The sequence below is a fragment of the Sceloporus occidentalis genome, unplaced genomic scaffold (genome assembly GCF_023333645.1).
Source record: "Sceloporus occidentalis isolate IW3139 unplaced genomic scaffold, rSceOcc1.0.p SCAF_1, whole genome shotgun sequence".
NCBI lineage: Eukaryota > Metazoa > Chordata > Lepidosauria > Squamata > Phrynosomatidae > Sceloporus > Sceloporus occidentalis.
The window spans coordinates 275,474,156-275,488,625 of record NW_028316981.1 but is presented as its reverse complement, the minus strand read 5'-3'; the positions used below and the strand labels follow the sequence as shown (position 1 = coordinate 275,488,625).

At 39.4% G+C, this 14,470-nt stretch overlaps 1 protein-coding gene across 1 annotated transcript; it reads right to left on the bottom strand.

Annotated features, from left to right (window-relative positions):
* Positions 1 to 282: 282 nt before the first annotated feature.
* On the bottom strand, positions 283 to 14,387 carry PTCD2 (pentatricopeptide repeat domain 2). Its single transcript, XM_089494057.1, has 10 exons — positions 14,262 to 14,387; positions 13,298 to 13,390; positions 12,913 to 13,042; positions 11,461 to 11,578; positions 8,614 to 8,692; positions 6,514 to 6,605; positions 4,980 to 5,093; positions 3,791 to 3,865; positions 1,940 to 2,053; positions 283 to 584 (listed from the first exon to the last, which is right to left on the bottom strand). Exons 1-10 carry the CDS (start codon positions 14,374 to 14,376, stop codon positions 360 to 362), a joined length of 1,155 nt encoding a protein of 384 aa, XP_089350183.1. The 5' UTR covers positions 14,377 to 14,387; the 3' UTR covers positions 283 to 359.
* Between the last annotated feature and the right edge of the window lie 83 nt (positions 14,388 to 14,470).

Here is a 14,470-nt window from a genome sequence, read left to right as displayed (position 1 = left end):
CTAGGTGTATTATTATTTACTTGTTTATATACTATTTATTCATTTAGTTTGCAGAACCTGGTAAAGCTACAATTTTTCCCCTTCCTTTTCTTTCTTTTTGGGGATAACAACTAAAATTCCTGAGCTAGTGGGCAAGCTGTCTGAGGGAATCGAGGAGATACAGGCCCCTCAGACGTTACTATGCTAAACTTTGAGGGATTTTGAAAGCAGCATTCAAAAGCATGATGTCACCAAGTTTGGTTGGTTTGTTTGAAGCATCAGAATTCACCAAGGAAAACAGAAACTCACTTTTCTAAACAAAGGAGATGTTTTATTGGATTCTAGTTCTAGCAGGAGAAAGAATAGTCCAAACATGGGATCTACTCAGCCAGGAGAGCAGAGTGTAGAGGCTTCAGAGTCCGTCGACTCACATGTTTTTGTTTCAGAACCTGCAAGTGGCGGCTCTTTGACTGTGGGATCTGACAGAGCAAGTCATCAAGAGACAGAGAGGTCACCTGTCCTGAGGCTTGCAGCTTGGCGAAGATTTCTTCAAACCAGATACAGAGGGCTGGATTGTCTTCCAGTTTCTCCCTGACTGTAGTCAGCTGTGAGAAGATCAGGGCAAAGATCAGGGCACCATCTATAAACTAAATCTGCATCTTCCATACAGCAAAAACAAACAAACAATCAAACAAAAAAACACACCCCTAATTTATGCAGCATCCTCTGGCCAACAGGGCATCACAGAACTCCCTTATGGTTTGCAATCAGCTACAACCATACCCTTCCATGCCTAGCTTCAACTGATCCACAGAACCTACTTTCTAGGGAAGTGGCAGGAGGGGGGGGGGAGAGAGATTAGAGAAAGCTGTAAAAATAGGACATGACTCCCTAGTGCTGTTGTTGTTCTTGTGTGCTTCAAGTCATTTCAAACTTATGGCAAATCTAAAGCAAACCTGTCAAGGGATTTTCTTGGCAAATTTTGTTCAGAAGGGACTTGCAATTGTCCTCTTCTTAAGCTGAGAGAGTGTGACCTGTCCATGTCACATGGCGGGTTTGCATGATTGAGCAGGGATATGAACCCTGGTCTGGTCAGGAGTACCAGTCCAACCCTCAAACCACTACATCATGCTGGCTTCAAAACCAGCATGCCATTCCTGAATGAGCATTAACTGGGATGGATCACATGAGCAGGAAATATTCTCCTGGGTGGCAACACTTAGGAGGTTGCAGGCAGCAAATCAGTAGTCCACCAATATGGCAAAAAAGGGCTGTCCACATGATTGCAGGCTCTCTGATAAATACTCTTCCATCACAGCAGCTTGATATCACTTTAACCATCACAGGTCTATGCTATGGAATCTTGGGTTTGTAGTTTTGTGAGGAACTTAGAATTCTTTAGTGCATTTCCCTGAACTATAGCCCTAGAGCTCTCTGGCATAGAAGTCTCTCAGAAGACTACAAATCCCAGGACTTCATAGGATGGAGCCATGGCACTGAAAGTGGTATCAAAGCACTATAAATGTCTAGTGTGGGTGCACCCTAAATCTATACTATATGGGCCTCCAGATCTATACTATACTATCATCTAAATCTATACTATATGGGCCTCCAGATATTCACTGCACTTTCCATCATCACTAGCCAGCCCAGCTAATGGTTGAGGATACTGAAAACAGAAGGGCTGGGGAACATGTGGTTTTCCACGTTTCACTATAGCTCCCATCAGTCTAATCAGCACAGAACACAACAGAACCTGGTTAATCACAAGTTACCCACACGTGTCACACTCACACACACAACCACAAACAAACAAAGAGAATACTATAGGTTTTTCAAGATCCTGAATCCATGAGATAAAAAGTAAGCCTTCTTTCGTCAAGGGAGGAAACAGGCCAGACTCCTAGCTATAAAAAAAGCTCTCTTGCACTCATTGCTTCCACAACAGCCATCCACTTACCACGTGCATACAGAACTCAGGCTTTTTCACAAAATCTGAAGTACTGGGATCAGCTGCTCTTTCCAAGGTCTGAACAAGGTTATTTAGGTCCCCAGATGCAGCCTGCAGAAGAAGCTTGAACAAATACACTAATAATGAATAAATCTTGCATAAGCTCTGGAAAGCAAAACACGTACAAAGCTGAAAAAATCTTAAGCTATCTTGATGTTAGAGACCAGCACTCCCCACCCACTCCAGTGTGCCAAGGACCAATACCATAATTTTCCCCGCTGGCTACAACTTTTTTTCTTTCCTTCTTTTTTGGAAAGTCATCAGGGACTGGCAGCCCATGGCTTTCACAGTGGTACAATGGACTCCCACTCTAAGTGGCACTGATCTAAACAGTGTTGCCACCTCTCTCACACCAACTACAGCAATTCCATAGTGAACCGTAGAAGGATTGTTAATTAAAAGGGATCAGAACATGGGAAGCTGCTGAAGCAAACCATTGGTTCATTTAGCCCAGTACTGAAGCTCTGACTGGCACCAATGATTCTCCAGAGTTTCAAGTAGAATTTTTTCCTACTCCCCAATCCCCAGGGACCACTGTCCACATATTAATCAGGCCTTGCTTAGATTCTGAAGTCACACAACATCAGCATTTTCAAGGCCAGGGACAATGAGAGTTGATAATAATTTGCCCTTCTAGGTTCATCTTGAACAGCTTTATTGTACTGACCACGAACATTAACCAATGTCCAGATAAATTGTATGTATTATTTTTCCATTACAAAAGTTGCACTAAGATTCTTTATGCCTTCATAATTCTGTATGATATTTTTTTTTATCCAATTCGATGAACCTGACCTAGGAAGGAAGACCCTGGTAGGGATGGTCCAAGAAGGACCATTCTTCCTAAAAATAACACATTTTAAATACATTTCTTCTCACTGTAAGTTTCTCCTCAAAAACATTACAGAAATGACCTAAGTGGATTAAGCAAGCTTTTCTGAAGGAAGTTGGTCTTTGATATTGAGTATACAGCAGTATTTTTAAGCAACTGGGTTAGAATTAATACTCAAATATGAGTTTATGTCATTATGACAGACCAGGAAGTTTATGCTGTTGGGGGCAGAATTAGTAAAAAATGGAAGGTGCGAGCTTTATTTCTAAATAAACAGTAGCTATGCTCCCTGATCTTTAGTTTCATCTTCCTCCTGATTCTCTTTGTGTCCTCAGCATGGAGGTTTTGCATAGCTGCTTCCAGTTTCATTGTATCTTCTTTCCTCAGCTTTGTCTTTCTTTCTTTCTCTCTACCTGTTCCTCAGGTCTCTGTGTCAGACAACATCCATCTTCACCTGCTGTTCCTTCAAGATCCTGCCTCTAAGTTTATTTCTTACACTTCTGTCCTCCTTGGGCCATTCTACATGTAAGCTGCTTGTCTTCTAGTTGACCTGTCATTATGGTCCTCCTCTCTCTCTGGACTGTTCCACGCTAATGGCCACTCCTATACCTAGGGAGTTGGGTGAACATAATCTTCCTCTAGACTAACCTTTCCCTTTTCTAACAGGAGGTGGAAAATATTTCATGATTCCATTTCCCTGATACCAAACAACATCAGAGGCTTTGCTAGCTCATTAAAACATGTTAAAACTGAAGAGCAGTAGGAGAAAGGTACTTATTGAAATTCCCGCAATGCAAGTCTGCCAAACAGCAATCTTAAGCAAGGCAAGGCAATGGTAGTTTGTCAAGAGTTGTTGAAATACAATAAGAGTTTATGTGTCCTAAGATTGTTCAAAGGACTGAAGAATCTTTCCTTAAAACAAAAACAACACACCCTCAGGGTTCAGAATGAGTATTCAACACACTTACTTTCAGATTATTGCATATCCTACTTTCTGTGTTTATGATCTGGGAAAAATAGGAGCGAGCTTTTGCAACATCATTCTAGAAGGAAGAGATAGAGACAGCAGTATGGTTATGCTCAGAGGTAAAGTGTTATCAAGCATTTCATTTAAGTCAGGAATGAGCATGTGCCAAGGGTCCAATTTTTGGCACCCAAGACACATCATAGTCCACATCATCTACATGCCAAAATTGGGGTGCCGGGGGGGGGGGATACTGAAACAAGAAGTAGCTAGTCATCCATTTCTGTTTTCTGGGAGGCATGGAGAAAAAAGGGCTTGCAGCAAAACCATCATCCCTAGCAATGGAAACTCACCCCCTCCCAATTTTCATCAGGAGGCAACATGGGGTCCAGGGAGGCACCGAGGCCCTTAAAAACCCTTGTGGGCTATATTTGGCCCACACTTTGCTAATCCTCATTTAAACCAAGTCAACTAAGTATCCCACAAAGCAGGGATGACCAACTTCTGTGCTCTTGTTGGGAAATCTGTCCTTTAGATTGTCTTCTGAGGACTAAAACAATTTGACCCCAACTTCGATAGTTAGGTTCTACAAGCAAGGTTAGCATTATTTACCTGGGAGAGCTTCACAGATGTGAAGCATGTGAACTTAAAATTTCCAAGATTCAGTTGGGAGGTTGAAAAACCAACCTGTTTTCTGAGGTACCTCCTTCAGTAAGTAGACTGGCAATGGTCCCTTGCCTTTCCAGAATGTACTCAAAATAACAGCCACAAAACATTAAGGCCACTAGGAAGCCAGACAAAGATGCTCCAGGTGCCACTATGCATAAACAGTTAATAGACTACCTGGTGCCACAGAATATTCGGTTTGTGATGCTTCTCCTGTGTGAGGCTTCCCCTTGATTTTCTTTTTTTTGAATTTTCAGATGGATGGGACATATGACCATTTCTTGTTAAGTGGTTAGATTTAAACCTCACTCAACAAAATGAAACTGCCATTACAAGTAAAAAACCCTCTCTCAGGAAATGTTGCATGAAGAAAATGAAATATCCAAATACATATATATTTAGAGACTAGGTATTAAAATTGTTTCCTAGGAATAGAACCCAAGTAACTAACCATATACCTGCACTGTATGTTATTCTACCTGTTCAACATCCAAACAACATAGATAATGAAGCAAACAATCCAGCACCTGTTTTAGAGCAAATGCGACTGCAAAATAGTATGCTCTTCTTAGCATCTGATCTCCTTTGAGCTGGGCTTCTTCAAGTAGTGTGGTACAAATTTTGCAAGACTCTGAGCTGTTCTGTGGAACAGAAGGTTAAAGTGCATGTTTGATAACAGTTCGAAGTACTTATAAAGATACTAGGCCCTTACTGAATTATCGAAGGCGTAATTCCAGGAGTACTGAAATTGTTCAGAAATTTCTCTAGAATCTTACGCACATAAATTCTCCAATAATTATTAAAAAAAAACAAGAAAACAGAGCCTTTGTACACATCCCCTTCAAAAAGGGGTACTAAATGTACCACTGAATGTACCTCTTAATGCTATTGAGATAGCTGAAACCTGACATAGGCATACTATACGACCCATTGATTTCTAAAAATCTCTGAAAGGAATAGATCTATAAGCATCTCCTTGGAACCAAATATGGAAAAAGTGCATCCCCAAATGGTTTAGATATTTTCATACAGCTCAGAAAGCTGAAATTTGCCATGCATGTGAACCCAGAGCTCACGGCTAACAAGAAAGCTCTGAAAAAATGAGACATGTTAAGATCCATGTATCAAACTATAGTTTTTTAGTGATTGACATTCCATCCTAGTGTATGTAAGAGAGAAAGTTGGGTTATGAGAGTTCCATTTAGATTTGGATTCAAGGTGGGAGACAACTGCAGCTATAAAAAGGAGCATTATCTGTTCCAATGGAATACAAACTTCATTTATTTGAAGCAAGCAAACAAAGAACATCTCAACCCAACATGGCAGGATAAGGCTCACTCCATTCACATCCTATTACTAGTACATACTTATTAGGGACATCTCCTTCTATTAATCAAAATATTACTGTGATTGAATTTAAACATACAGCTATGTTAGTCTGTAGAATCAGTATGTAGAGAGATCTTGTAGCACCTCTGAGACTAACTGAAAGAAAGAGGTTGGCAGCATTTATTACTGTGCTCGTTACACATAAATATTGTAAAATAACAGACTGCAATAACTATGAACTGCCCAGCTATTTAATTTAATGCAAGACTGAGCAAACAGAGAATTATAGCCTGGTATAAACTCTTAACAAATTCTTGTACAGTATATCATAGCTTTATACAAACACCACTGATGATGAGGTGCCAAAGAACTATCTAGTGAGAAAGACACGTAAAATGTATCTGGAAATAGGTTCCAGTTTTTATAAGAGTTATTTTGAAATGTCCTGCTCTAATCAAAACATCCCTTAAAGCACAACTCACCTATTTTTGAGAAGTTTTACCTGCTGCTGATTGTTAGATTATCAGTTTTTATTCACTGTACTGATTTGGTACATCTTGTCAGCTGCCCTAGAATTTATGTTTGCTTAAGATGAATCATACAAATGTACTAAATAAAATAAAGAAACAAATATCTAAATTAGGAAAATACATATTTAGGACTGACGGTATATAGATATCTCTCTCTATCGATAAAACCTGGAAACACATCTTATATAATATGTATTATTACCAGTTTGTAGCATACTGCAAATGCAAGCAAATAGGTTTCTCTGTTGAATTTTATGCCTTGCTGCTTCATTTCTAACAGCACTTCCAGAGCACCTGCCAAACAGATTTTCAATTAATGTTAGTTGATTAATTGTGATAATCACATACCCCCAACTGCTAATTAATAACATTTCAGAGAACTGCACGTTGAGTTCTAAAAAATAATTATAATCTGGGGGAAATACTTTACAGATGGGCTATACTGACACCTGATTTTTTTAAAAAAGCTAGTGCCAGATGTAATTCAGTTCCTAAAACCTGCTAATTAAAGGTAAGTTTTATCTGTGTGGCCAAGACAGTGAAACTCCTAAGAGCATCAACATTCACTAAGCAAAATAAGTTCCTAGCCTCTATTGTTTAGAAAGATTTTTAATACAAAATAGTACATTGTGACTTAAACAATGTCATCCAAACATGGCTATAGTAACATACTTTATCAACCCAGATTAAGGGTTGATACAGACTAGCAGTTTTTAGCAAAGTAAAGCTAATAATAATAATAATAAAAAATTTATTTATATCCCGCCTCTCTACAAAAAGCAATCAGAGCAGCTTACAAAGTTAAAATATACAGTCCAAACCCTCAACCCACCCCCCTTAAAATACAATTAAACAGTGTGGAATTAAAAACATAAAACATACTTAAAAAACAATACAATAACTGTGGTAAAGCTACATTTATTTGGAAATCAATCTACTGTATATGTAGTGAATGTGGCTCCTTCCTACCAGGCAGAAGGGCTCCAAAATCCTGGTCAGCCACATGACCAAATGTTAATAACTGTTTTTAGTGACCTAATAAGTGTTCAGCAGGCCTTGTTTAGATGGCTTATGCTTTAGTTGGCAGTTCAAGGATGCACAACTGGTTGGGAACAGACCAGAGGAGTCAACCTTCCTTTTAGCAATGTTATGTACTGTTCTCATATCTGTTAGGACGGGAGATAGGCCACACTTGCACAGTGCTGGTGTGGTGGTGCAATCCAACCCAGTGTTATCCAGTTGTGGGAATCTGTAGGTTTATCTGTAGGATGGTCTAGGTAGCATTTGTTGTTTAGGTGCCCAACTCTATATGTTATGAGAGGAAGATAGAATCCACCAGCTAAAAGGCTGTGATGTTCTTCTATGCTGTAGACCACCTCCTGAAACAACTAACCAGCCACAAAGCCAATAAAGTAATAATAATAATAATAATAATAATAATAATAATAATACAATTTATTTATATTCCGCCTTTTCCCAAAGGAATCAAGGCGGATTACAAGACATAAGCAACAATAGAATATAAATTATAATAAAATCATATTTCTAAACATCCCCTACATAATGGTGTGTGTACTGCATTATTATCTCTATTGCTATGTTTTAAAAATTATATATTGTTTTAAATTAATGGTGATTTTCTATGATAGCTCCTTAACTGATTTTTAACTTGTATATCATCAGGTTTTTAGTTTAGTCTTGTTTTAACCTTTTTGCAAGCTACTTTGGGTTCTTTGTTAGGAGAAAGGCAGGATACAAAGTAAATGCATAAATAAAATAAATGCGTAAGTGTTGTGTGTCAGTTTTCTCTATCAGACTTGGAATTGCAGCCAATTTCATCTCAGCTCAGCCACTGAACTCAGTGGATCTTTTCTCTAAGCAGACATGCATAGGATTCTACTGTATATTTGGTGCTCTCAACACCCACTCCCTCACCCATGTTGTACTCCAATGTGGTGTTCAGCTTTCCTGAAATGAATTTTAAAAATTCCCAGTGTCCTCAAAGAAAGCAGCTGCAGGAAAGCATGGATGAATTTAAAGAAAGACAAGACAAGACTGTTGCAGGGCTGCGTGATTACATTCTCAGAAAGACAGCAAGAGCTTAATGAGCATACTGCTAAAAGTGCTCTTCAATTATATTTACAAAAAGTGTTAAGAGTTCTTTTAATACCCAAAAGCGATTAGATAACATCTTGCCATCTCCAAAGATCAAACAATTCAGTGTCAATTACAGCTTCTTAATATTATGTTAAAGAAAAGTTTACTTTTAATAGTGTGTGCCTTTGGGGCACATGCTACTTACGTTCATAATGACCTTTGGTAAACAGCATATCCATCAAAATATTGAATGATGTGCTGTCTGAAAAGAAGCCATGGAGAGCCTGAAGAATACAAATAGAACTGGTTTGCAGCAATTGTTCAGTAGTGGTAATATCTACAACCAAATCACCTTTCTATTCATAATTTTTTAGAGTAAACCTATGATGTTAATTGCAAATTTCTAGACTGGTTGTGACATATTAAAGTCCGTAGAGGAAAAAAAGCATAATCTAAAAGGAATATAAATAGATCCCTATTTATTGTTCCTAATATTCAGGATTAGACTTCAGATAACACAAGATAGTACTGGGAAGAATATTAATATAATAAGAAGCCCTATTAGTATAGGAGGATGAGAGGTCCCAAAAGCACCATACCACACACAGATCACTGTATACAACCCTTTGGATGCCAATCTTAGGCTGTAGTCCTAAACATATTTTCCTTGGAGCAAATTTCCTTCAGCCCCAGGAGATTACCTCTGACAAGACATGCCCATGATTGCAGTGCCTCCAGATTAACAGGAAAAAAACATTGTTACTCATACACCTCTGTGATTATTCCTACTTAAAAATATCTATTGTAGGCATCCAGAAGTAAAACTAGATTTTTCTTTGAAATTTCTGTTCCAGTACAGACTACTTTAATAAAATACTCATACTAATGGCATATAAAGAACTGTAGGGAGTTTTCCCCAAATAACTATTCATAATTCTATATAAAATGTAAGGATCTGTGAATGGGATACAGCAAATGCACCTATTCATGAAGGGAGAGGTTGTTTGTTCCAGGTAGCAATTCTGGAATATTGTTACAATGTTGATTTTGATATCATGAATAAACCCACTTTATTACAAATATGAATATTGAAGTTCAGGTTGCATTATAAGGCTGTTAATCCAAAGAACCAATATAAGTACAAAGGAAGAGAACCAGATGCACAGTAGAAATAAGTTCATTCCCAAGGTGAAGAAAGGCGAGAAAAACTGACAACCCTGAAATCTTGCTAACATGGTTGACTCATTCATTTATAACAAAATCTGAGAGTGGAGGGTGTCTAGAAGACTGTTATCAACCAAATTAGAAGCTAGGTATTGGTTTCCTTCTAACCGTTTTAGACTGCAGCTCTCACCAACCCTAGTTAGTATAGTCAATGTTGATAGAAGATGGGAGCTGTAGTCTAACACTACCGGTAACATCAATAGGTGCCCAACCATGAACAAAGACATTTAGAATTTAATGTAGGAATGGAGAACAGGGAGGTCTCCAGATATTGGCTGTAACTTCCATCCTCCTTTACCATTGGCTATTCTGGATAGAACTGATGGCAGTTCCCATCTAACAACAGCTGGAGGATATGTTCCCCATATGTTCTTCTATAATGGGAGTAGTCTTTCAATATTGGAAAATAAATTCCCACAGCATCAGCCAACTGCTTAATGAGCTTAGTACCAGCATCAATAGGCACTTTCTGCTTTGACAGCCCTCTTGAAATGAATGCCGGTTGTGGGGTTTGTTTTTATTGTATGAATTTTACCAATGTTGTAAGCCATCTCGATCCTGCTGGAGAGGCGGGATACAAATAAAATTTATTTATTTATTTATTTATTTATTTATTTATTATTCCAGTTAAATCCAATGTAGTGGTGGTAGCTGTTGTTGTTATTTTATTCATTTATAGTCTCTTTCTCCCAATATTAAGTTTCAAGACAGCTTACAGAATATGAAAACCAGAACACAATACAGCTGGTCCTTCTTATACACGGATTTTTTATACATGGATTCAAGCATCCACGGTTTGGAAATGTTCAAAAAAAGTATAAATTTCAAATATCAAATCTTCATTTTCCATTTTTTTTAAGGGACACCATTTTGCTATGTCATTATATTTAATGGGACTTGAGCATCCCCGGATTTTCTTATACACGGGGGATCTTGGAACCAAACCCCAGCGTATAACAAGGGTCCACTGTAAATGCACACAAAGGCATCAATAATATAATATGCAAGTTATTATTTTTTTTAAAAAAATCAATATATGTATAGAATTAAAATAATTTAAAAATTCAATAGAAGATATGATATAAAGAAAAACAAAACAACACACCATGTCCATAGCTGTAGATTCCTAAAACCCTGTTGGAATAGGAAAGTTTTCACCTGGTGGAGGAAGGGGGAATTATCCTAGCTTTTTCAGGGAGGGAGGCTGGGAGCAGCCACCAAGAAGGCCCTCTCCCATCAAGCATACATGGGAAGGCAATGGGACTGAGCGAATGGGAGTTCTCCAAAAATCTTAGGGCTTGAGCAGGGTTATATAGGAAGATATGGTCCTTCAGATATACTGGACCCCAGGCATTCTTGCAAAACTCCCAATGAATTTATGAGTGCTTACATAATAAAGAGTCCCCTTTGGATTATACAATTTTTCTAAAATGAAGAATAAGGCGCGGAACAGACCGTCCAAAAAGGACGGTCTCCCAGTGCTTAGCTTTGGTCCGTGGGGAAGCCACAGCCTCCAGACCGTGGGACTTCACCGCAGACCAAAAAGAACCCGCAAAAAGTGGGTTCTTCTTGCAGCACGATTATGATGCCGCAGTGTACCAATGGCACACTCACAACATCATAATGGTGCTGCGACATGCGGACACTAGACATCCGTCACATAATGATGGTGGCGCCCATCTGTACAGGGTGCCACCATTTTGATGCCCTCATCACATGTGAGGGGCGAGGGGCATCTAGAAGTGTCGCCCCTCGCACGTGACGAGGGCTTCTTATCCCGTCTGTCTGGACCAGGCCTATGACACATATAGTTCCAAACTCTACCTACCTGGTCTTTAATTAGTTCCAATGCAGATGCTTCAAGGTCTAGCTCATAACAAAGCCTCATGAAAAGTGGGCCAAATTTGAACTCTCCAAAGGCCACATTTTTGTTTTCTGCATGGTACCTAAATAAAAAACACAGACTGGTGTTTGGTCTAGTTTTAAAGTACAGGTTATAAGAAAGAAAAGAATAAATGGGAAATAGCATCCTTTAAGAGTTGAAATAGACATAATATCATACAATTGAAAGGTACCCCAGGGTCACCAAGTCCAACACCCTACCATGCAGGAATACATAAACAGAGCGCTCCCAAGATGTGTCCACTAAGCCTCTATTTAAAGATCTCCAATGAAGGAGAGTCCATCACCTTCTGAGTTAATTTATTGCACCATCAAACAAACTTACTGTCAGAAGTTCCTTCTTAATGTTTAGGTACAATAACTTTAATTGCTATTTGAATTCACTGACTCATATCCTTGTCTCTGGGGAAGCAGAAGACAAGCCTGTTCTATCTGCTACATGACATCCCTTCAGATATTAACATGCCATATCTGCCTTCTCCTCTTCAAGCTAAACACCAAATTCCCCAAACATTCCTCATAGGGAATGGTTGATTTTCAGACCTTATAGCATCTTTAGCACGTTCTAGTTTGCTAATAAATAATTTTTTTTGCAATAAATATATTTTCCATGTTTGCATATGACACCTTGAAAGCCAAGAAGTGTTAAATTTATGCTCACTGGATGCAGTTGTTTGCTTTCTTGTGAACGTGCTAGGGGCTGTTCAGGGACCTGAACCACTCCAGGGATCACCATTTTGAGTAGCACTGGTTTAACGCATGGAAATATCACTAACACAAAATAGTAAAAGCCAAGAGAAAAGAACACAAGCTTATCAGCCTTCTGCAGCCTGGTACTTCCAGGTGTGCTGGACAATATCTATATTGACTGGAGGTTCTGTGAGTTGTAGTACATCTAGGGATCTCAAGCAGAGAAAAATTGGCCTATAGCATCTTCCAAAACTAACCCTTCTCTCTGTATTATCAACACAACACTGAACAATTTTAGAAGATAAAAGCTTCTGCTCATATTACTCTTCCCTCATTATTTGGTAATACACAATATTTCCAAGCAGAAGAAAATTTAACAGTCATTTTATTTTCTCAGACATTTTTTTAAAAAGCTTTTCCTGGCTCAATCAACCTGATTCAGTGCATTATGATAAAACTGCATTTTATTTCAGAACAACCACATGTAACGATGCTAAATTAGACGAGGCAGTGACATGTAAAGCATGCGTGAGCCCAATGATTTTAAAGCATGGATTGAAACATTTCAAGCATAAACCAATTAAAGCCAATCCCTTTAGAAAAATGCACAATGGTCACATGTCATGTGATATTTTGAACTAAATCAAATTAAAAATGAAGTAACAACACATTATTGCACAGACTGTACCTGTAAATAACTCTCTTGACTAATTCCACTTCATCTTTCGTCTGGCACAAATGTAGTAATGTTTTCAAATCATCTTTGAGAATCAGTCTATTTTTTGCTAACTTTTCTTCAATAGTTCTAAAATAGGTATCTGAAATTGAGATATTGACATGTACTTATTTCTGTTCATCTTACATGCAAATTATTTCCCATAAACATAAAATTGTTTCCCATTGTTTCCCATAAACAGCGAAAGAAATAAGGGATGATCTCAGACTGGATGTACAACTGAAAGATGCGTACTCAAGATGCATATCTGGTAAATCCATGTTTAAAGTTAGCCTTTGCGATATCAGTGAATGAGTATTAATGAGAATGAAGTGTGTACAGTACATGAAAGGAATACCTTTTTCACCATATATTCTATATCCGGTTGCCAGTTTCTGCTGCTGGAATCCTTGCAATTGCACAATATCTTCCGTTAGCAAATAACGCCTTGCTGGAAATGGAAGAGAAAGAGAAAATGTAGGTATCTTTCGTTGTGACATTTCTGACTTATGGCAACCCAAAGGCTGCATCCACACTGGAGAAATAACCCGGCTTTAAGTGCCCTGGCTGAAGGCTATGGAATTCTGGGAGTTGGAGTCTGTTGTGGGCCCAGAGCGGAACTCCGCTCTGGGCCCCACAACATACTCCAACTCCCAGAATTCCATAGCCTTCAGCCAGGGCACTTAAAGCAGTGCCAAACCGGGTTATTTCTCCTGCGTGGATGCATCCTAAGCTGAATCCATCCAGGATTGTTCAGCGATGGGTTGCCTTTGCTTTCCTTGAGGCTGAGAGTGTGTGACTTGTCAAAGGTCACCCAGTGGATGTCCATGGCTGAACTGGGATTCTCTGGCCTCCCAGTGTCTAGACACCAGTCCAACACTCAAACCACTATACCACACTGCCTCTAAAATAGGTATGTTTTAAATATGCATAATAAAACTGTAGTTTATTGAGGCACCAGAGCAGTCTCCTCTCTGACAGAGAAGGCTAAATGTCTCACAAACATTACAGTTCCCAGAATTCCACAGCACTGAGAGCCAGGGAGTTAAAGCTGTCCCAAAGTGGGACATTCCTGCAGTGTATTTTGGACCTTGATGTCTCACAAACACTACAGTTCCCAGAATTCCCTAAAAGGTTCACAAACACTACGGTTCCCAGAATTCCACAGCACTGAGACCCTGGGCCAGTTGAAAGGGGGTCAAAGTGGGTTGTCATTCCTTCAGTGTTGCTTTGGCCCTGTCTCTGCTGCAGTGATGGCGCATCCATTCTGCCAGCGGAGGGGTGCAAACCCTGCTCTTTTCCTTCCCCACTCTGCCATATACCTCCTTGCGGGAGCTGCCAGCAGCCAGGGGAAAGCGCGACCATCACGCTCTGCCTGGAACGCAGCATCGCCTCCCTGAGAACTCGATTGGAGCCTTCCACCACCGCTGTGGCCATTCTGCCTCCGGGGCGTACCAAGACTAGCGGAGAGGGGGTGGGAAACACGCAGGGACCGCCCACAACGCTCATTAGCATCCCTCCTCCGCCTCCA